The 24,082-nt window shown below is 36.1% G+C and overlaps 1 protein-coding gene across 2 annotated transcripts in view; it reads right to left on the bottom strand.

Moving 5' to 3' along the window:
• Positions 1-294: 294 nt before the first annotated feature.
• The window catches only part of MCCC2 (methylcrotonyl-CoA carboxylase subunit 2), a 37,908-nt gene continuing 14,120 nt past the window's right edge, over positions 295-24,082 (bottom strand). For both annotated transcript variants that reach the window (XM_026796796.2, XM_005492684.4), the window contains exons 7-17: positions 22,846-22,959; positions 17,089-17,153; positions 16,059-16,158; positions 15,050-15,145; positions 13,789-13,861; positions 13,514-13,590; positions 11,443-11,509; positions 11,032-11,188; positions 10,145-10,259; positions 8,846-8,931; positions 295-724 (exon numbers count right to left, since the gene is read on the bottom strand). In XM_026796796.2, the coding sequence (XP_026652597.1) occupies positions 607-724; positions 8,846-8,931; positions 10,145-10,259; positions 11,032-11,188; positions 11,443-11,509; positions 13,514-13,590; positions 13,789-13,861; positions 15,050-15,145; positions 16,059-16,158; positions 17,089-17,153; positions 22,846-22,959 (1,068 nt within the window). In that variant the 3' untranslated portion in view covers positions 295-606. The remainder of the gene's footprint in view (positions 725-8,845; positions 8,932-10,144; positions 10,260-11,031; positions 11,189-11,442; positions 11,510-13,513; positions 13,591-13,788; positions 13,862-15,049; positions 15,146-16,058; positions 16,159-17,088; positions 17,154-22,845; positions 22,960-24,082) is intronic.

Below are 24,082 nucleotides of genomic sequence, written 5' to 3'. Positions count from 1 at the left end.
AAAACATTATGCATACATCAGGTTCAATAGTTGTTTTGACTTCAGCGAACCACACAGAAAAACAATATTTTTGGATGAAAGCCAGAGACAGAACAAGATGACAACAAATGCATGAAATCTAAAATGTCATGCTGTGTTGAAATCCCTGGCTACCCTTACAGCACTTCCCTTTCACAAAAATTATTTATTAGAAAATGTGGGTTTTTCTTTGTTGGACTGCAAAAGTACTTTGCATTTTTAGAAGACATACAAAACAGAATTAAAAGAAAGACAAGAGCTGATAAGCACCAAATATGTAGCTTATTTTGTACATTTATTTATATAAGAGATAGTATCAATAGTTTCTTGTAACATAAAGTACAATGCAAGAACTTGCAAATTATTAATGCAATGCAGTTATATCAGCACTTAAATGATTAATCTCAAATCACTATCAAAAAATTGAAGCACTGTGTGACAATTACAGTCAGTGAAAATAATGATGAAAGTTTCATTAAAAAATAGCATCTTACAAATCTTTATTTTTAATCACCATAATATTGTAGCTAGTATGCTGTCCATCCCCAAACAAACACAGAGGTAATTCTGATGATCACATGTTTACGTTTACATTCTGAAAACGCCAAATTCTGTCTTCTTTGTGGGTGCATTTAGTGCTGCGCTGAGACTGAGGCCCAAAACCAGTCTTGTGTCAGCTGGATCAATAATTCCATCATCCCACAATCTAGAGAAAAGCCAAAAATATAACAAATCAAAACTTTTAATAATTAAAGGAAATCAACATATACAACTGGTATACTTTCAAACCCATGAAATTTGAAATGCTTCAGAAAAAGAAAGAGGAGTAAAGAGCTAAATTATACTAAAAACAATGGAGTCAATTCTCACTGTTCATCAATGCAATAGACTGGTGTGCGTTACTCCATGGAATTTGTCTTCTAGAACAATGTTTCCATTTTAGGTAAGTGAAGAATGTCAGACCTACATATTTTAAATAGATTTTTCATACTTAATCATCTCCTTCAGGAAAAAAAGCCCTCTGTGCTTTTTAATGTTCATGAGGAGAATGACCATCTGTCAATGACCTAATTCTATTAAGAATGCCTGCACTTCAAGGATTATGTCACATCATTATTTACACTATTCAGGTTAATTCAACTGCCAGATGAGGATGATACAAATCATTATTCTTTCATCATTAAAGAGCCAGAAAAAATTTCAAGTATTTTCAGAATTTCTGTGGTGGGTTGACTTTTGTTGGATTCCAGGTGCCCATGGGGCCAGCTCTATCTCTCCCCCTTCCCAGCTGGACAGAGAAGAGAAAATAAGATGGAAAACAATAGGTTGAGATAGGACAGTTTACTAAAGCACAAGTGAAAGTTTGCATGTGTGTTGTAGTGTGTTGTTAAGTTTCTTGTGTTATTCCCCCAATTTATGTATTGTTCTCCCCTATTATGTGTAAAATGGTTTCGTTCCCCCTTTTCTTTCCCGCCACCGTTAGTCTGCCAGCTAAGTTGCTATAGTAACCGCTATTCATAGTTGCCGATATATAATGGCTCCTCCCCTGGTTTCCCTTATAAGTGAAAGTCATTTCCTCCCTGGGTTAAGTCAATCACCCCCTTTCTCCTCCCAAGTTTCGAGAACCTTCTTCTCTCTGGGGGTTATGGTTGGCTGCCGCCCCAAAGCCCCTCCTTTGCTTAATTTTAGTTGGTTATTTAGGTATGTCAATTATGTTTAGGACCTCAAAATATGTATTATTATTGGCTAGCTGGGTTTCCCTACCTTTTCCCCCTTTTTCCCTTAAAAACCCTGGGTAGCCCCCGGTTCGGGGCCATTTTGCTGGGTGTTTTCCCTCTTTGATGGTGCTTCTGTAATAAAACCGACAGCCTACCTCCAGCAAATGGTCGCTTCCTAATTCGCCTCACACTCGTGCCGCTCCGAGACACCTCCCAGCTCAGCCTAAGGCCAAAGACGCCGAAGGGGGCTGGTTTTAGATGTGCGGGGGTGCTGGCCTTCGCCCCTCACTAGCTAGCCGGATCCCGGGACTCAGTGCGCCCTCGCACACATGTGCACCATGCGAAAAAAACCCGTTAACAACTTTATTCTCTACTTCCCATCAGCAAGTGATGTCTAGTCACTTCCCAGGAAGCAAGGCTTCAGTATGGCATTTGCCTGGGAAAGCAAATACTGTAAATAACTGAAGTTCTATCTTCCTCCTCCTTCCCTTAGCTTTTGGAACTGAGCTGAAGTCATATGCTATGGAATATCCCTTTGGTTTATTTGTGTCAGCAGGTCTAGTTGTGTCCCCTCCCAGGATCTTGCCACCTGAGAATACTGATGGGGGAAAATGTTGGAGAAAGGAGCTGGTGCTGTGCCAGCACTGCTCAGCCAAGCCACTGCTGTGCTGTCAATACCCTTCCAGCTACTAATGCAAAGCACAGCACTATGAGGGCTGCTGTGGCAAAATGAACTCCACCTCAGCAAGACCCAACACAATTTATTTTACCATTAAGTTCATTTCTAAACAACTGGAAGACACTACCTTCCTTAACCAAAGCCTGAAGGCAATTAAATTATTAATAGGCAGTTGTCAAATTACCAGGTCCCCAAAATCACCAACATTTGTAAAGAGACTCTTTGATATTATCCAAAAATTAAGGTATGAGTGGTATCAATTCTCAATGACAACTCCATCCTACCTAAATTAAAATCCATGTTGAAATGAAACTGTAAATATTGTTATTTCCTCAGCGAGATATTTAAACAAGATACCACACTGCTCATTGAAACACAGTCTCACTTAAACACACACATACTTTAATCAGCATCTGCAGAACACGTGCATCTTTGGTTAAGAGAAGGATGCCCCTCCTCCATCCCATCTTTTCCTAGAGAGACTTATTTTGCATTCTTTGTGAACTTACTTCAGTGTTGGCTAATGCTTAATTCTTTGTGGAAAATTTAAAAATACAAAAAGCAGCCATGAACAGGGTGACTGTTCAAGAGTGACTCTACCAAGAGAAGACACACAGCCTTTCCCTTCTAACTGAAGTTACATCTGCAAATTTTATTTTGTTTGAAGATAATTTTTGGAAAAACCTATTCGCAGGAAACAAGATATTTTGCATTCTTCTTTCAATTCTAAATGTGCCAACCTCACTCCCAGGAGGACTGCAAACTGTACATAAATACATAGTCATAAACTCAAGGCAGCAGCAGACACCTGAGTGTTTTCCATATTTGCTTTATTTTGTCATTTGCTGTGAAAGTAATATTGATCAAATCAGATAAATATACTAAGAGACTGACAATATATGCTTTCCATTTTACAAGTTGTATTTATCCTAGGATGCACAAAATGGAATTGCAGTAGAAGACACCTTTACACAAGGGTTCAGGCTCAACTCTAGGAGCATGTTTTAAAAGTTAGACAAGAAAAACGATACTCAGCTCAGAAAGAATACTCTACTATAGATCTTATCACAGTGCAGATTCCCAAGCAACAGACTGTTAAACTAAATGGGGAACAAGAGTAAAACTGAAGTATAGAAGAAGAAAGGTTTTGGAGAAGGGAAGGCTTTGCTGCTAATTGGGCAAAATCAGGCTCTTTCTTTCTGGGGGGAGAAAACCAAATTTTTATTTAAGAAGTCTAGTATTACAAGTAGTTGTGGCACTCACTGACCTGGCTACCAGGTCTCAATAATAAGAGAACAAATTCTGGAAAAATGATAGAATCATGGAACAGTTTGCGTTGGAAGGGACCTTAAAGATCATCTAGTTCTAATACTCCCACCATGGGCAAGGACACCTTCCACTAGACCAGGTTGTTCAGAGCTCCATCCAACCTGGCACTGAACACTTCCAGGCAGAGGGGCAGAGGATTGCTCCTTTGGGCAGCCTGTTCAGTGCCTCACCACCACAGTGAAGAATTTCCTCAAATGTAAAAAGGAGAAAAACTTATGGCACAGCAAAAAAAAACCAAAACGCTGCTATAAATCCAAAGTACAAATATAAGAAAATTGTATCTAGCTAACAACTTCTCATTTCAGGATTCTCAGTAAGTACCTCCCTTCAATAGGGCTAGTAACCCAAGCACTGGAATATTCTAACAGCCACACTTGTACCTGCATGGAAGTGACACTAACAGCAAATTATGTTTCAGATGACACAAGAGCTGTCTGTATCATAACTCAGATAAATGGGCTAATAAGCTCCTGCTGTCTGACTCCTGTGAATAACTTATTTCCTAACTGTACTTTTAAATTTTAAGTAGTAACTAAATTTTAATTAGTAACTCATTTTGTTAAAGTATTTGGGCTTATTTGAGCTTACTTGGCTTATTTGGGCAATACTCAATTGAAAAAGCTCAAGAGGAAGTGTTTCTTACCATATAAAAGTAAAAGCAATTGGAAGCTATTTTTTTTTGTTTAAAATACCCGAAGAAAAGTGTAACTTGGTTATACAGAAAATTACTTTAGAGATCTTTGAATTTTCTTGATTTTTCTCAAGACAATGGCTGTAGCTCTTGATACAATCTAGCATGACAGAATGGCCAAGACAGTATTTTCTATACTTTCAACTCTACAGAGTGTGCCTTACCAAAGTTTAATGCATGTGGGTTTTTTTCCTTCACCTTGTATTTATATTTTGATTTAGTTACGATGAATATAGTCAGAATTATCTGACAAAAGAATGGAGAAGATCCTCCTTAATAGTGAAAATAAAGCAGTTCTGTGAGGTCAAATCAATCCCAACCTTCTGTTTTCTTAAGACTATGAAAAAAACCCCAAATTTATGAACAATCCCAAATACATTAATTTATATTTTTAAGCAAATTTTGGTTTTTTGACTGCTACAGCTTTCTTTGCTCTCTATATAATTTTTTCCCCCAATAAATACCTGCAATTAACTTTCTTTTTTATTGAAACAGAATGAGGGAACTCATAACACTTAAAATGTTCAACACATATGCTCAGGGCCTGGAAAGGGCAGGGGTGAACTGACTCCAAAAGAATCACCAATTTAGTGCAGTACCTTGCAAGACACAACTTCACAGTGATTACTTCTGTAATAAATATCCAAACATGAAGCACATTTCATTGGCAGATTTGGGTTGTTTTTTATTTTTCCCTTTTTTGTAACAACACAATTGACTTATATTGACAACTGCAGAAATTTTATGTTGCATGGAAGTCATGCTGCTGTCATATGGTCACCCCTGGCTTCTGCTTCTCTTTGTTTAAAGAAAATTGTATTCTCTACTGGAGATGTAACATTAATAATTAAACTGCCTATTAAAACCCCATTGCAGGAACATGAGTCACAGAATGCTCATAAAATATCTGTAACTGAGATAGTGTGAGTAAAAGAAATGAAGTTGCCTGAAGTCAAGTGCTTGCACAATTTGTTAAGATGCAAACCAGTGAAATCCTTTAGGAGACCTGTGAGCAGATTAATATAACTCATTAAAACAGTGCTGCCTAATGACTGCCATTAATTAAGACTGCTCATTGTAAAAGGTTCTAATCAAAAAATTGGTTAAAGTCTGATTAGAAAATACAACTGCAGGGAACAGTATTGACATCCTGTATATATAGCAAGTTATCACTTATAAGCAAAACAATATAAACAGAATAAACAGATATTTTCTTATCTTTTAAGATCTCCAGGGCAGTTTCCTTTTCTCTCCTTATTACTGCTAAAAGCTTGATTCAAAGCCTAATGAAGTCAAGTGGAAGGGTCACATCAATCTCAATGGCTATTAAGGGTGAGGCAGACATTAGGCAGGAGGACAGCATGAGGAAGGCTCCAAACCAGCTGCACACAAGCAGCAACACCGACAACAATCATTGTGCCCACCTATCATTTTTTTGTTCTCTCAGAAATGCAAAGCTGTTTGTTAGAGTTTCCTCGTTGACCTCTTCGGTAGAAGGCTCTTACAAAACGAAGGCTGTCTGGATTTTGCTTCAATTATAGTACCCTGACATTTGGTAGACAATCATCTGGGTTTTTACCATGCTAGGAGCCCAGCAGGAACGGGCTGCAAAAGGGACAGGGTTACTCCTCCCCGAATTACAGCAAATGCTTGCTAATAAGCAGCTGATGTTGGCTGATTGGAAAGGGTTGTCTCCAAGGTGCAAGGGGAGTGGTACGAGCACACTTGCTGTGAAGACTATAATCCACTTATCTCATTGTTTCTGCTTGGACAGACTACTCCACAGTAATGAAAACTTCTGAACTATTGATCTGAGATCTTGCTTAGGAATTAGTTAATGCAAAGCATGAAAGGGCAGGAAACATGAGTATATCCACTGAAATGCCCAATTAACTCTACAAGAGAGCAATTAAAAGCTCCTAGACAATGCAGAGTGCACCTACTTGAACTGAAAAGCGAGAGAAACTAGCCAGAAGTGCCTTGACCTGAGCCACTCAGACACTGTTGTCAAAAGCACTCCTCTGTGAAAAGAGGCCTTTTACCTTCACTGCTTATAGCCAGGTAAGCCTCCGCAGCATTTCAGATCTGACATTTGACTTCATGTCTCAGCTGGGCATATTATCTTGAATGCAGCATCACACAAACCCAACCACATGCAATCCAGACCCATGCTTCTCTCAGCCAACTTACATCTGTGCACGTCACATATCCCTTCCAAAAGGAAACAGTAAGAAGCACATAACTACCCTGCTTTTTCAAAAAAATGACATGTCACTTAGCACTGAAAGCACTTTCTAACACTTGGGCTGGGCAAACTTAAGCTATTTGCTGGGATGACTACTAGATTAACAATTTAACAGTTCACAAAACGGTCAGATGTTCTGAAAACAAACTGGTAAGTGCTGTTCATCAGAGACCACAAAGTTGACATGAAACACTCAAGTTTCATGTCTAAAAATCAGAAATCATTAAAAACTCAAAATGTGATTTTTTTATCTTTAGTCTTAACTTTACATGCAAAACTGCTTTCTTACAGATTAGTAACTTACTGTTGTAAATACTGTCAATCATCTGTGGGTTTTTGGGAGCAGATAAGTTTTTATATTGCTAATATATCTAATATATTGAATGTTAAATAAATCATGAGTAAAAGAATATGTTTCCAGTGAACATATTAAAAAAATAAATGTAAAAAAAAATCCTATTATTAATTTTCTCTGGGGTAGGGATTAATTTTAAATATGGACAGTTTGACTAATTTTTAAATGTTATTGTATAAGTGGAATATTCTTCTCCTCAAAAACTCCTTCCAGTTATAAAAAATTATACCTATTTTTTCATTTTTCCTTCTTGCCTTAGAACAAAAAGTCAGCTGTTAAAGGTCAGCTGTTAAAAACTTCTGTGCTATTTCTCCTACTATCCATAGAAGATCAAGCTTGATGAAGGTATTCATCTGATGAAACATTAAAATTAGTGTTGATTTCCCAGGTATAAATATCTCAGTTAAGTATATTCCACTATCCCTACACAAAAGAGTAAAACTTAACAGTCATTTCATATCTCACTTTTGATCATGAAGAAGCTCTTCCCAGGTTACCTGTCCCTGCTTCCACAGCGTGTATACTTCCTTCTTACACCTCAGTTTGAGGAGAAAATCCTTGCTCAGCTATGGCAGTTTCCACTGTGCCATGCTCAATTTCCTACATACAAGAATAAAAAGCTCTTGTGCTCTAAGAAAAGTGTCTTTAAAGAATTGCCAGCTCTAATCAGCCCCTCTGCCTTTAAGGAGTTTCCCAGGCGATCTCATCCACTAACCCTTTAAACATCTGGAAACTCACTCTTCCAAATTTTAGGGTCTGGAATTTCTCTTTGCTGCCTCGTATTCCTTGAGATGCTGAACTCAACCAGGCTGTGCCTGCTGCTTCCAGCTGTAACCTCTCCAGGGAGCCCCGCTGCACTGGGAGTGCCTGGCCCAGGAACGTCGCGCCTCGGGCTGGCTTGCCTGATACCTGCACCAGAGGTTGTTCTCTACATACTCCAGGAGTCTCCTGGGTTGTTCACTGCCAGCTCTGCTGCTTTCACAGCTGACATACGGGTCACTGAAATTTTCTACCCTCTACCATCATTAGCAGCTGAGAGCCTGTAGAAAATTAGCTTTTGGATATCACAAGCAGAAATATATGCAGGAAGATTAGTACAGACAGGATGAAACTAATGGAGAATAACCATCAAAGGCCAAAAAAGCCCCCCAAGCTACTTTCCAGAGATACCTGGATCACTTCAGGATGCCACCTTGTTTCATAAGCCTAACTAGTTCCTAGTCATTTACTAATATTGCATCAGCCTGAGCATGAAATGCTGCAAAGGACTTCTCAGCAAACATGAGTATGCAGCATCCATCAGCTAAAGCCCTAACCCTCACTGCTATCATCCAATACTATCACCTACTATGACCATGACCTGAAATTTGCCAGTGGCTTCAGGTCATCTTTAAACTGCTACCTCCTTTTCCACTGGCCTCTTCTACTTGCAGGACCCCACTGAAATGAATTCCTCCTAACACACATGCAGCTGCTCATTATATTGTTCAATAAGCTTTAGAAAGGTGACCAGATACTACACTGGGAAGAATGATATAAAACTCATTCAGAATGAAACATGTAACAATATAATTCCATTATACCATATAATTTCTTACAGAACCAGTGAAGTACTTCCTGCAAGCACATGCTGTCTTCTGAAACAGTTCATGATATCAGGTCCCAGAGCTAAGACAAGGCATTGATTTGAATGCACATCAAACACAACTTTTGCTTCCAATTGCTCTGTTCTGCTATTATTTAGTACCATGAATTAGAAGTCAGGTCCCATGATTACAATTAAGCGTTAGAATAGTTATCTGTATATTACCTTGCACTGGAATAATATGGGTTTCCTTCCTCCTCGAACCTCCTAATGATTGGCTCCTTCAAAGCTGCTTCATCTGCCTCAGACAACTAAAAAACCACATAAAATATTCTTTAATATTCCCTTCTCCAATGATAGCAGAGCTTTATATGCAGCATCAACATGAAGAAAATGCCTAAATTTTCTGCTCAAAGTTTTTTTTTACTCTTTTAGCACACAATTGTCAATTTTGCATGTTTGATAACAAAATTCAAATAGTACCTTCCAAGTGGGTGCAAAAAAGAGAATAAACATATACTTAATAGAATACAAGAGTAATTGGTGACTAGAACTTAAAAAATTTCTGAAGCTAGTGTATTGGAAAAAAAAAATTGGGTTGCCTTTGGCAGGATTTTTTAATAAAGTAAGTCTGCACTATTCTAACACTGGGTTAGATCCAGTGTGATCCAGACTGGTAACAGCAATTCAGAAAACTTTCAGGTTTCTACCACATTTGACTGGCATTTAACTACTACTAATTATTTTCTTGACCTTCTTTCTGGGTATCATGGATTTGGGAAATTAAGACAGAGAGAGATAAGGGTGAGTATATTCTACCCACAGAAAGAACAAGTCAAGTGTTGAAAAGTAGTAACATTGAGATAATATGTTCCTATTGCTTCACTATTCTGATTAACTACTTATGATAAATATGAACAATTTTGGACATCAATAAAACCACTTCTTATGGGATCAAAGCAGTAGTATAACCATAAACCTTGCAATTGAAAAGAAAACAACTCAGCAGAAAGCAGAAAAGAGTGTACAGTGAAACTATAAAATATTACTATAAGATTTAGTAAAATATGTTTATTACATAAACAATATACCTCTAATTTTCAATTAAAATGCTGAAATGAGCAAAAACTTTTCCAAACCTCTCCAGACTTCTGATGTTACTAGTTTCATAATTCTCAATCAGTGAATCATTTAAAGATCAACTTTCTCTAAAACTGCCACCTTCATAATTGGAAAGACACTCTTCCCAACATTTCTCTTCATACTCCCAAGCCAAGGAGGATTCCTGGTTGCTTATCTCAGGTAGAACTAATAACTTGTTGCACAAAGTACAAAAATACAATGGTATATGAATGATCTTCACTTTTCAAAGAAGTAAGCAATAACCTTTCACAAATTCTTCAAGTTTGTCAGTGCACTAGTTGGCACTGGGATAATTCACTGGCAACTCACTCTCTTTCACCCCTTCCTAGCTCACCAAGTGACCAACTCCAGTAAAAGAGTAAGTGAAGAAGAAAGATATACCTGTTTTCCCTCCCTTGCTTTTTGGTCCTTAGCTATTGTAGCTAGAACAGTTGCAGCTTGTTCCCCTCCCATCACCGATATGCGAGCATTTGGCCACATATATAAAAATCTTGGACTGAAAAAATACATATTAAACATCAAAGTAAGACTTTGTCACATTTCCTGGTGAAGAATTTTCACTCAACTAAGAATACATTTTTATGTATGACAATTCTACAAAATAACATTTTTTAAAAGGTACATTAACATACTTCAATGCTTGCAGCATTACATTTAAAAATGTAAAAATTCTGGTCATTTCTATTATTCACCTTTTTTTAAAAATTTCTCTTTGTTGGATCTCTTCAGCTCCTATTCCCAACCCACAGGAAATTTTGTCCTTAACATCCCAACTTCAATAGTATAGAAAGCCTTGAAAAACTAAATTTAAAAAATCAAATAAGCCATGTCCAAAGGGCAACAAAAAAATCTTTAGGTGTTATACAAACCTTATTCATAAAAACAGGCTGATTGAAGTGAATAAGGGATTTTTACACAAGCTGATACACTTTTCCTATGAATGCAGAATAAAGGACCAGCCTATACTGCCCAATGATTGTTTAAGACTACAATTTTTCTGCCAAGAACTGATACGGGAGAAAAAGATATGAACAGGTTTACTTTTAGAAGGTCTCCTCTGTCACCTAATTCAAGGTGAATCATGACCCTTATCAGTGTCTACAAATTTCAGGCTGTTATTTACTTATGAGCATATTCATTAAGAACTCTTTTCTTTTCCAAATCGCACAACTTCTTCAAGAGTTCAGATGTTTTTTTGGAATGGTACTTTAAGGTTATGTTTTCTTAAATTATTTCTGTCTGCTGTAACGATTTGAAGCAACACTTACCTATATGCTCTTCCACACATCCCATAGTTTCCAGCTCCATAAGAGCCACCAATAATGACAGTTATTTTAGGTACATTAGCACAAGCTACAGCAGTTACCATCTTGGCACCATCTTTTGCTATCCCTCCAGCCTCATATTCTCTGCCAACCATGAAACCTGAAGAAATACAACAAGAACAAAAGGCTCACCAGTTTATATTATAATACTGTGCCCTATGTCATACTGTGTGCTTCACAGCACATTGCAGAAAGAACTGAGGAGCAAGTCATAAGGCAAGGCTTTCACCAGCTGCTGACAGGCTGGAGATGTAAGTACTACACAGCACACAAGAGGCTGTCTAGAACACAGACTCAACAATTATCAGCAAAGTCTACAACGAAGTGAAACCTCAAAAACTTGATCTTACTCACCTGTAATATTCTGCAAAAACACAATGGGAATATTTCTCTGGCAACACAACTGGATAAAATGTGTACCCTGTGGAGAGGAAAAAAAATAAAAGAGTAAGCCATTAAAAGTTGGAACAATGAAGCTATCACTACCAGCATCCTGAAGCCTGTGCTAAATCCTTCCACAGAAGTCCATCACAGTATTTCCATCAGGAAATGCTATACTACCTCTCCTTCACCCAAAGTTAACTGCAAAACATGCATTCACTGTAGCAGAAGTAAGAGGTCTCCAAAACTGTGTGAGACCATGGGTAAAACAAATAATATCCTTAAAAAGCATTACTACTAATACTGAAAAGGTCCACTGCTGTGACGCAGCCAATATGCAGTTAAACCATGGACAGCGCCAGTGTGGCTTCTGACATTGACTTGGTAAGACTGTGTCAGAGAAATCAAGTCAGTCAGTCAGAAAAACCTATCTCTCCATTTTCTGTACAAAATAAAAGTATTCTCTAAAACTGAGAAAGGCCCATATACATTATTTACCCATGACCTTGCCAATTGCTGTAACATTTTCTCTCTTTCCTGAGGGCAGATGCCCTCTCCCTATTTACTAGCAAAAGACCAATTTCCCACCAAAGTTACAAATAGTAGATTCCAAGCCTCTGTTTCAACCAATCTAAATCAATAAAGTTCCTCAGCTTATTCATACACTTGCTGGTAAACAAAACAAAACAAGGCTATGTAGCACAACAACCGAAAAAAATATCTAACATCTTCACTATATAAAACCTGCAAAGGTTATAAAAAGAAAAAAGTGAGAAAAATAATTAAGTATAACCTTCAGAGAAACATGTGAATAGCACAGTGATGATCACGGGGAAAATGTGCAACAATTCATTACAAAAATGCAAGAAAAGAAAGGAGTACTGCTAAGGATGTTGCTTATAGAACCAGTATCATGGACAAATGTTTCTCTAGAGCTGAATTTCCTTTTAGAGAAGTGAAATGCCAGTAAAAGTCAGAAAATGAAGATTTCTTACTTTTTTTTCATTGTTAGGAAAAAAAGTTGTAGCACTAAAATGTTAGAAAAATAATGAACCTATTAGAAATATTGCAAGAGTTATTTTCTAACTGTTAAAATAAGTTTCAGATGAAAAAAATGTCATGTACTACAGTGCTTCAAGTTGGAAGTATTCCTTCAGCACATGAAACTACATTTTGCGTATTATAACAGCAATAAATCCAGTAAAATTACTTCCTTTCTCCACCTTTCATGAATATTTCCTTTTTCTGTATATTCTCAATACCAATTTCCTCACTGTTAGCTCAAGAAGCTTGCTAGAATAAAACTAGCATCTATAATTGCTATTACAAAAAATTCAACTGACAGTTGTTTCTTGAAAAAAATAAAGAACTAAAGCAAGCAACACAGACCAAGGTAAACACTTTGCAATACCCAGATACTCTTTATCACCATCATTCTCTTAAGTTCAAACTGTAAAGCACTGTTAATTGTGATAAAAATCACAATATTCCTTCACATACAGCCTTTTATTCACATAACAGGTGTTTTAGCTCACAGATTTTGAAAAGACCGCACAGGTATTAAATCATTATTCTAAGCCAGCAAAATATGAAAATTAAAACTGGTAAACCAATGAACTGAGTACTGGAATTCAGGTTTAAGATTTTCCAGTTATTACAAAAACAAAGATGTGATTTTCCATATCCTTCATGGTTTAGAGTTTAGAAATACCCAATAGGGTATCTGATGTAATCAGGGTGGACTTGTCTTGCAACAGACGCAAGTTTCAGGATATACTAGTTCAACTATGCTGTATTCACATAAATCCAAATGCTGTTCTGATGTTGGTGATCTTCTTCACATCAGAAAAATCTACCAGACTCCTTTTCTAAATTATGGTCAGGTTTTTTTTCAGCTTATTAACAGCTTATACCTGTTCCGCATTTATATGAAAAACACGGAGCCAGTTCTCTTTCATTATTTAAAAAAGTTCCTCCTCTCAAGAGCAAGTTGTCCACCAGAAGTTTTGTTTCTCAATGGCAAAGAAGATAATTATCTACTTACCTTTTTTGCTGACTCCGAGAAAAGAACTCCATTGTTTCCAATTATTCCTACTGGGTAACCAAAAATTCTTGCAAATCCTAAAGGACAAGAGATTAATTCATAAACTTCCACATGTATTTATTTTTCCATAGCATATAAAGGTAAGACTTTCTCCTGGCAACAAAAAATGCTATTCTTCTGAAAATAAACATATTAAAAATATCAGTGGTGAGCCAGAATAAATCCAACTATAAAATCAGTGGGAACGTATACAGAATAACTATATTTCTACTTACCTGTAACTAAAGTATCCCCATACAAGGCTTTAAATTCATCAAATCTACTTCCATCTACAATTCTAGCAATAACCTTAAGAAGAAATGGAAAAATAACATTAAACTCTTAATCCTTCAAGGTTTTTAATTGTTTAGAAAGGACGGCCACGACAAGATATAACTTAAAGCCTTTCTATTTATAGAACATCAAGCAGTCCACCATACAAACAGTCTGGATGGCAGGCAAAGCCCATTTCGTTTTCTAAGTGTGATTCACTCACATGTTTGTAAAAAATGGATTTTCAAGATAAGAATGTTCTAACCAAATAGCTAAATTACACAGTAACAATGTTTTCCTCATTAGTTGAATTTCAAAGCAAAACCACTGCTTATATTAAAAGTTAATCAATAGCCTCTCGTTTGTAAAGGAAACACATGTACAGTCATGAGTCACTTTCTTAGAGATATGATTATTTCTAGGCTTGCTTGAGTTTGTGACATACAAAAATAATGAAGATCTGATTTGAGGTTTCTCTGTGATGCAAAGGAGCCATTTTTATAAGTACAGATCCACTGCTAGCAAGATTTGCCAGATGATACTTATTTCCACTTTAAAAGAACATAAATCCAAACTCTTAAACATTTGAGAGTGAAGAAACTCAATGAAACTGTTCATCTCTCTTTCCCCTGAATGCAAAGCAAATCCTAGTAATTTCTGCCAAATATTTTAAGATGGGTACATATTAAGACTCCTCCTAAAATACATACTTGGCTAGTGGTGAAAAAGGCTCTGAATGTGAGATTTGTGGAAAATATGAGAAAGCCTGTTGGCTCATATGAAGGTTCCAAGGCAGATAATTACACTAAACCTGCAGAAGGGTACAATAGTCTTTGTACACCATTGGGACAAGGCTCAATTGTTTGGTGTGCCTATACGCCATAAATCCTTAAACAATCTTTCACAGGACTGACAGAAAAAGAAAGCCTTCATATCCGTGGGCAAGTCCATAGAATACTTTGCCAAAGAGGAGTTCCCATTTCTGTCAGCTTTTTCAGAATGTTACCTATCTCTCATCCTTGTACATCCTTTTCTAAAGTATAACCAAAACTGATTATATTTTCAACAAGTCACTGCTTTTACAATGCATCTGCTGGACAAAAATATAAAGAAGTAAGTACCCAAATCAGGTATTATCAATTATGACAATACAAAGAGTGATTTCTTGCAACAAAATAGATGTATGTATATATGGGCATATGGATCTTGCATTAATACTCATACCTCTTTGACATCAAAATTTCTTTTTAGCTGATCACCAACTATTCCATATATTTCATCAGCTGGAAATAAAGGCTCTTCTGACGGTTCTATAGTCACCTATAGCAATTTAACAAACAATTTACACAACAAAGTTCACATTATGACTTAAACATTCAAACAATTAATTTGTCAATTTCCTTGAGCACAGACTTCTCTTCGCCAACAAAATTAAAATGCCTGTATTGCCTTGTCATTTTGCACAAAGACCAAGTTTCCTAAACTGAAGGTTGATAACAGTTTCTCACCTACTGTTACCTTTTTCCTACTCCTGCATACATGTCCATATGTGCTCCCCTTCTTCCATGTTATAAAAAATCAGGCATGTCCTCCTGTTTGCTTATTTTCCCTCTGTGCCCTCTAAGGCAGGCAGCATTCTGAGAAACAGCTGAAGATTTTGTCACACAACTGAATGCAGTACCTTGCCTTCCTTGAACTTCCATTCACCCTCTCATATCTCCTACTAAAATACAATACAGCAATTCCATCCCCATATGCTATCCATCCCATTTACTACAAGGAATTCTTAAATCAATACAATTCATCGTCAAGATTTAGGTCTATCCACTTGGTTTTCAACACCTTAATAATCTCAGAAAATGTCTACTCAAAAAGATGCTTTAGCAGGTGTCTAATTTTAAGTCCACGGAAAACAATCATGTGGGTTTAAAATTAAGTGTCTTGCAAGACCGGATTAATCTAAAAGTGCAATTCTATGACTCTGAAGCACTCTTCTAGTGGCTTCATTCCTGCATTTAATCCCAGTAGTTTTATTGGGAATAATACAGCACAAATGTAATTGCAGAACTGAAGCATCAGAGAAATATTTAAGGACAAGAACCGTAACTTTCATTTTTAGATGTCTAAAGTCATAGACAAACATGTGCTCTATAAGACAAGTGTTATATCAATCAGGCAGAGAAAAACATTCAAAAGTTCAACAATGCAGTGTTTTCAGACTCTATACACTTACATCTACTTTCTTCCGGAGATTCAAACTTCTTACAACTTTCCTTGCCAGATGAAGTGCATGATTGTCATCCAAAGCATAATGATCTGTTACACCAGATTTTCTGTACATAAACAACAATAGAAAGATGAATACTTCAGGGAAAAAAACAACATAAATCAGACGATGAAAACTTGACATTTTAAAGCTTCTTAGACCTTGAAAATATAGATGAAACAATTCAGCTCTGTTTTATTATGAAATTACTTTAAAAATAAAACCCATGCCTGACCTTATCTTCAAAATAGTTCATTCAAGTTATCAGACGTGAAATAAAATGCAGGAAACAAAAAATCTAAATGGCAATATAAAATATAACAAGCATTGTTCATGTGCCGTAAAAATTAATTTCAATTATAAAGAAAAACATATTTACAAAAAGGGCATGAAGTGCCCTTCAAAAAAATTCTTTATTCACTTCAAATTGAAGAAACAAGTAAGTGTTTATTATACAGCAATGCATAACTTACTGTGCAATAATACCTAATTTTATTTATTATTTATTGCAGAACTTGAATGTGCACATGTTTTTTGGGTTTGCTAAGTATTTTTTACAAAAAGTACAAGCTATTTTGATCTTGCTTGTAGTGAATTCTACATGACAGTAAGAAAGATACAATTTGCAAAATGCATTATCTTTCTCAATACATATTCTGTTAACACTCAGTATTAAAGTCCGCCATATTATGCATGATGCTGAAGTACACTAGCCATGTATTTTAAAGTAAATGAAGAAAACAATGCTAACCAGACTAACACAATGTAACTGTGATATTCTAACTATAAAACAATCAGTCTGCATCAGATAATACAGAGATAATTTTCAAAAGGTAAACACAGCTTAACAAAGATCTAAAATCAAAATAAAATAAAAGAAGGGAAAGGGGAGGAGAAGGGGAAGGGGAAAGGAAGGGGGAGGGGGAGGGAAAGGGGGAGGGGAAGGGGAAGTCTACCATATGGAAGAAATTAACTCTGGGAAAATATTTCTTTAAACCTGCAGTGAAGATCTGCCCCTCCAAGATCCTCTGCTGATACCTGTTCACCTGTTGCTGCTTTAACCTAACACAAGGAAAGGAAAATTAGCTCCACAGTTGACACTTGTCCTGCATTAATATTTATACCATCTTAGGTACAGTAATAATAGAGATCTTTGCAAAATTCTTCTTCATTAATCATATTTTTTCTCTCCCTCAGAGCATCAAAATATGACAACACTGAATCTTGTAAATTTTTGTTCTTTGACTTTGCATGCTTATTCTAGTGTTAATATGTAGTTTTTACTTACAAAGATACTCCCCACTGTTATACTTACTGCTGTGTTCATAATTTGTGTGCATACACTTACACATCCTTCAGATTCATAAATATGCTTTTTCACTAAAATTTTCTGAGCACTTACTATGAAATTTCAAATGGGATATTTCCAAGCATTGTTTCAAGCAAACAATACACCGGAAACCTAGGATTTTTCAATTTTGCTCTCTCTATGTAAACACTTCTGTGAATTTTAACTTACTAGTTTAAATAGTAATTTAAATACTATTATTACTATTACTACTATTAATTATTAATTAGCACTATTAGTACTATTATTACTATAAATCTAAATACTATAGTACTATTATTATCATTAAATACTAACATTAGTAGTTTAAACAACCATTAGAAGTTTTTATTTTCTAAACCTTCCAGTAAATATACAGTAAGTTAGTGCTTAAAAGTGTATCATATCAGTGGCATGTAACTGCTTGGATCAAGTACAACATCTCCATAAAAGTACCTGGACAGCACAATCCAAAGCCTAGATCTGTGTAATCTTAGACCTGAAAGGGTAATTTAAAAGTGAATGGTCTCCTTCTTAGAACAAAACAGTATCATTTACTAGTGGGGTTAAAAGAAAAAAAACAACTCAGAAGACTTCTTGAGGCATTTCTACGCTACAGTAAGTGCTTTGAAAAGGATTCCTTGAAAGCTGGAGAAACCATTCACAGAGATTACAGAGGTAGAGTACAAGCAAGGGAAGGGAAAACTATCATCATTTCCAAAACAGATTTCAGTTTCCAAGTTTCATATCTAACAATGAAGCACACCAATTATATAAATACATATCTATATTTTCACACACACTTCCAAACTGTCAAATTTGCAAATTTAAGTATAGATAGTTCTTCAACAGTGGATTCTTGCTTTGAAATTTGAATTACCCATGGAATATGAAGGTATGGCATACTAATAAATGGAAATTTTCTGTCAGAGACAATTAATGTGAGTCTTCATTAAACAGTGAACAAAAGATACTTCTAAGAGAAGTGAGAAAGATTTCTTCACTGGAAAGGTTATGCAGCATTGGAACAGGTTGTCCAGAGTAGTCGCTGAGTCACCATCCCTGGAGGTATTTAAATGCCTACAGATGTGGAATTTAAGGGTTTAATGCAGTTTAGTGGTACATTTGGCAGTGTGAGGTTAATGGCCAGACTCAATGACCTTTAGGGTGTATTATAAGATAAGTGATTCCATCATTTGATATATGATTTCTTTCTATGATTCTCTAAAATAATTACATACATCTATCACTATGCAACCAGTTATAACAAACTATTAACTACTGCAGAACTTTGCACAAAGCTGAATAGTGCAATCATTTCCATTGGCACAGAAATCCAGAGATTAATTTTAAGATATTTTACAAAAAAAGCTATTTTATTTTTCCAGAGAGGTGAAGCTTTCGTTCTCCAAATCACAATATTGGAGCTGAGGACTCTGTCTGCCACCATGTGAGATTGCAAAGCAGGGTCAACCAGAGAAGGTTGCTAATGACCATGTAATGACCATGAGTTTTGAATAGCTCAAGAAAGGATTCCACAAACTCTCTGGACAACTTGGTTTGGCATGACCAACCTTACAGCAAATGTTTTCTTACAACTAAAAAAAAATTCCTCTATTTCAGTTTCTGCCTGGCAGCCTCTTGACCTACGAGAGAGTACCAACAAATACCTTGGCTCTGCTATCTTTACTCCCCCTTGCAAGCTGTGGATAGATCTGCCCTACAACTCACCAGATTGAAGAGTCTCATCTCTCTCACACCCTCTTAATTTTACAGATGCTCCACTCCATCATCTTCATGGATTTTCACTGGCTCATTCAGGCTCATTCTGGAGTGCTCAGAGCTGCACCCTGCAGCCCAAACGTGTCTTACTCTGTCATAGTAGGTGAGAACTAGTATATATGCTTCATCACCTTTCCAGATACGGTAGTGGAGCAGAGCATTCTACAAACTGTAGAGTTTAAGTAACAGTTAAAGTTACTTAGAGTTAGTGGTTGAAGTTACCTTAAAGGTCTTTAAATTCTAACAGACTGCAAGTAAGAGTCTCAAAAATATACCTGGGCATTTCCTAATAAACACCTGCTCAAGCTACTTCAGCTAGAAATTACTGAAAGCTATAAATGTAAACTTTAGCTATAATATGTATTTTCCTCATAACAGATGAGGCCAACATGGAGTAAACTCCCCAGTACATAAATGCACATGAATTTGAAAAACTTATTCATTATTTTTACCATACTTTTTTCACCTCTGAGCACAGAAAGTAGCAAATTTTACCTCAGGAAGGAAGAATCAGAAGTTTCTGGAACAAGAGCCTATAGATTTACATGACAGCCTGAACTACCAAGCAGTACTGCCAAAGATGAGGATACAGATATTCCACTTGAGAAAATGCAGAAGAATGGCCTGAATATTACTGCTACTGTGACACTTGTCCTCTTCTATTGAGATCTGTCTGTTGATGAAGTCATTACTCCTCACCTTTCCAAAAAAGGAGGCCAAGAAAACTTCCATTTTAGATGGTGGACTGTACCTACAATTCAGATTTTTTTTTTTTTATTGTACACATCTCAAGACTAATTATAAGTAACATGAGGGATATTTCTTTTTTCACTTCCTCAGGATGTTTTGTTTTAGGCAGGTAAGCAATAAAATCCAATCCAATTTCCTTTATATAGGAAAGACGTTTTGGGGAACAGAGCTTACTCAATAACAGCTACAATATCTGCTACAGCATGGAATGGGTGTTTCTGTGGGAGTCTGAAGTAGTTTTGAAGCTTAGAAGTAGGCAAGTAGAATATTTTCAGTGAGAATATGAAAAGCTCTACAGAACAGAAAGGCTGACAGGTGGAGATAATAAAGTTTGACATATACGCACAAAGACAAGGATCATTACATCTGCAGGTTGCTAAGAAACAAATTAAATTGGAGGATAGTTGTGAAATCTTCCTCTGGAAATGGGGAAAGACTTAAAAACTTTTTAACTTCACAACACTCTTGCAGGCACTGACTTCCCTAGTCAAGTTCTCCCCTTGAGGCCTGACTCAGGTCATCCTTTTCCAGATGTCTATCCTGGCAAAAGTCTCATGAGCTACATCTCAGTGGCATACACATATGATCTAAATTGCCTTGTGATGTTAAATGATGACCATTCCCAGAGAACAAGCATCTGGTTCTCTTTTTTTAATCTTCCAATCCAGTTTTCTGGGTCACATTGGGTATTAGATGTCTCACTGAAAACCTCCTAAAAAGGCTTGTACTTGAACAGCTCAGGTATTCCTGCAACCAGGGAAATTACTCCTAGTTATAGTAACGAACCTACTAACACTCTAATGAACAAAGTTCATGTCTTTCATCACACTAGTTTTCTTATCTCAAAGGAAAGTCGTACAAATTACATGTTACTCACTCAACTAATATTCTCAAATAGTATATTCTTTCGTGCATATGCCACTTTCAGCAAGAAACTCCAAATATCTAAATTACAGTGATGTATTTATAGAGAATTACTTAATTTTGAGGACGATTTGTCTATGTTTACCTAAAAACAAGTGGAAAAACACTAGTACAAACAAGATAAAAAAGAACAGAAACCTAGATAGGACATTTGAAACAATTACTGTCAAATGTCTAACAACAAAATCCTAATGAGCAGTAAATAAATTACCATTACATTGCACAGTTGCTATTCATTACTTAATCTGCTTTTCCTGATTACTTTGTTCTTCTTATCAACTTGGAAAGCCTCCACAAAAATAATAAATTACTTCAAACTAAACGTCTTTTTTACTAGGGTGGGGAACAAAGTATCCTTCTACTTTCAGATGCGAGTCCCATGCCCCTGTTTTCCATATGCCAGTTAAATTCTGAAAGGATTTAAGATTTTTTTCTTTCTTTTTTTCTTTTATTTTTTTTAAACTGCACAAGAATTTAAAGGCCATCTATACACTGAACTTTGAAAGAAGTATAAAATGCCAAATCTACTTTTATAAACAAGATGACGCAATGGGGAAAAATTCATTCTAAAGGAAAAGAAAGCAATGCAAAAATATGCTGTGGAAATGAGAGAAAAGCTATACAGGTAAACACTAAATCACATTAAAGGATGAGTCCTTCATACTTTTGAGAGTAACACAATCCTGCCTTAGGAACCAGTCAACAAATAAATCTGTCAGTGGCTGTTTTCCCACAGTTTAATGGGACACACCACATTTTCCTAGTATTTTAAGTGTTGAAGGAAGTGACTTCCAAGAGACTTTGCCTCCTCTGTTACAAGAGAAATCAATGAAGCAGTATCTTCATTAGCAATGCTGTTACAAAGCAATTTCCCCACTTCGGCATGCTTTAGATGGAAGGACCCTTGAGAGACATTAGATTTACATTTGGCTTTGTCACAGGAAGCACACCCTAAAGTTCCCAAAAGACTGTAACCAAAACAAAGCCATCGTGCTGCCTCAGACCAGCTTGTACAGTAAATTTGGCACATATTTGACTATTTTAAAGTAGCAAGTTTATCCAGCCACATTTTATTGAGACTTGAATAGTTGTGACGAATTATGCTCCGTTAGTTCTAGCACTAACATTTAATACTAAAAATTCATTTTTATTCTCATAAAGCTTGTGTTAAATAGAATAATCTTTGTCAGCAAAAGACTGACATTATAGTAGTATTATTTGTATTGGTATAGAACTGAGCCTAGACTAGGACATACAGTTATGTCTAAAATAACAAGCCACATTTAAGCATTCCTTTTGTTCTGCCAAGCTACTGTAATTTTAAAGCTCTCTTACATTGCAGTACTTCACAGTCACAAATTTCACTATGAGTTCCACAAAAATGCAAGGTTTAATTCACAGGAAATCATCAGGTCAGTTTCCTTAGAAACAATTCCCTTACAAAGGACGGCAGGAAAGAAGGAAGGAAGAAAGGAAGGAAGGATGGAAGGACAGAAGGAATGGAAGGAGAGAGAGAGAACTAGGACAAACTCCACTGTAAGCATGCCTCCTTTGGCAGTAAACTGACATAAAAATACAGCAGACCAGTCCTGCTTCAGAAGTTCTTTTATCTTTGATTTTAACTTTGAGATACAATACACATGGTTGTGGATTTTTCAAATTTTGTGTCAAACCTAGAGAGTACATAATTGAATACAGAAACAATTTTTATTATTTAAAATGTGCACAGCAATCTAAAAACAGTACTATAAAAACACCTGGGCACAGTCTGATTTATATCTATATACCTCTGATGAACAGAAGAGATTTGATTACATTCAGACATACTTAAAAACACAATCTAATCTACAGAGTATCTAGAAATATCTCACCAAGAAATGACTCAGTTGTTTCAGGTGTACAATTATCGCAGCATGATTTGGGGGGGAGGGGAGGAGAGAGGCCAGTCACTAGAAACTTCTGTATCCTTACCAGTGGTGGCCCTCCCAGGAATATTGTTCCCTGTTTCCCAACAATAATACTTTCATCAGCCATTGCAGGTACGTATGCTCCTCCTGCTGTACAGGATCCCATGACTACTGCTATCTATCAGAAAAACAAAAAGGACAAGTTAATGAACTGTCCAACCCTTAAAAATAGCAAAGTCAGAATATATTATGTATTTTAATACAAGTCATTGGACAGCACTGCAAGATTACTTCTGTCTAATAGAGCAAACTTTTTTTATGTTTTAGCATTTCTTTTAAAAATAAGAAATTTTCCATTTTCAACAGTCTGTTGAACTATGATCTTCAGACTACCCTGCTGGAAAACACTAAACGTTAAAATGTATAGGTTTCTCCTGGTATTTACACTTAAGTCAGGGCTTCCATTACTGCTTATTGACATAATTGCACCAATGTTAACATCCTTTGAAGGAAATTTCTCCCATTTCCTATTATGCTACTTCAGGTCTTCAATGGATCAACTAATTAATTTTGCCCTTTAGAGATGTGTTGAGCATCTCATTATAGGCTTCAACATGAATAATTCCTGCTTCATCCTTTTGCCTAATTTTGAGATGAACACCTAGCCAGTGAACATTTTCTACCAGTAATACCTTGGTGATACATTTACAAAACTAACTTGATCCCAGATATGATGAATACTGTAACTGTAGACAATAATGGAAGGGAAGTTTCTCAATTTCTCCTTCATAGGAGCATCTTCAAAGATCCTTTCAAGACACTTGCAGAGCAGAAGAAAAGGAATACTCATATGAAAAAAGCAAACACTTTCTTTCACAACCACACATATACATACACATCACCACTAAAAAAAAAACTTGGAAAACAACATTATTTTATTTTAAGTTTGTTTCAAGATATTTCCAAGGTGACAACAATTAGTGTTACAGGATAATTCAGAAGAAGAAAACACTGCATAGAAAAATAAAACTTCTAAATCACATTATGCACATCTAAAGAAGGACTACATGAAATATGTCAATCTGCTGTCATCAAATCAAACAGCCTTTTCAGCAAACAGTTTTCAGGATTGTAAAACTATATATATTCAGAGTCACATAATTAATCTGCAGTATTTCTCTTGTGCATTTAATAAAAAACTCCGGGCAAATTCAAAAATAACCTAAGTCTCTACAAATGGGAGAAACTTGGTGTAAATAAGTTTATTTCATTTTTCCCTCTAGGATTTGTGTTTTTTCCAA

This window comes from Zonotrichia albicollis, chromosome Z (assembly GCF_047830755.1).
Source record: "Zonotrichia albicollis isolate bZonAlb1 chromosome Z, bZonAlb1.hap1, whole genome shotgun sequence".
Taxonomy (NCBI): domain Eukaryota; kingdom Metazoa; phylum Chordata; class Aves; order Passeriformes; family Passerellidae; genus Zonotrichia; species Zonotrichia albicollis.
The sequence above is the reverse complement of the archived record's forward strand: the minus strand, read 5'-3'. Positions and strand labels throughout refer to the sequence as shown.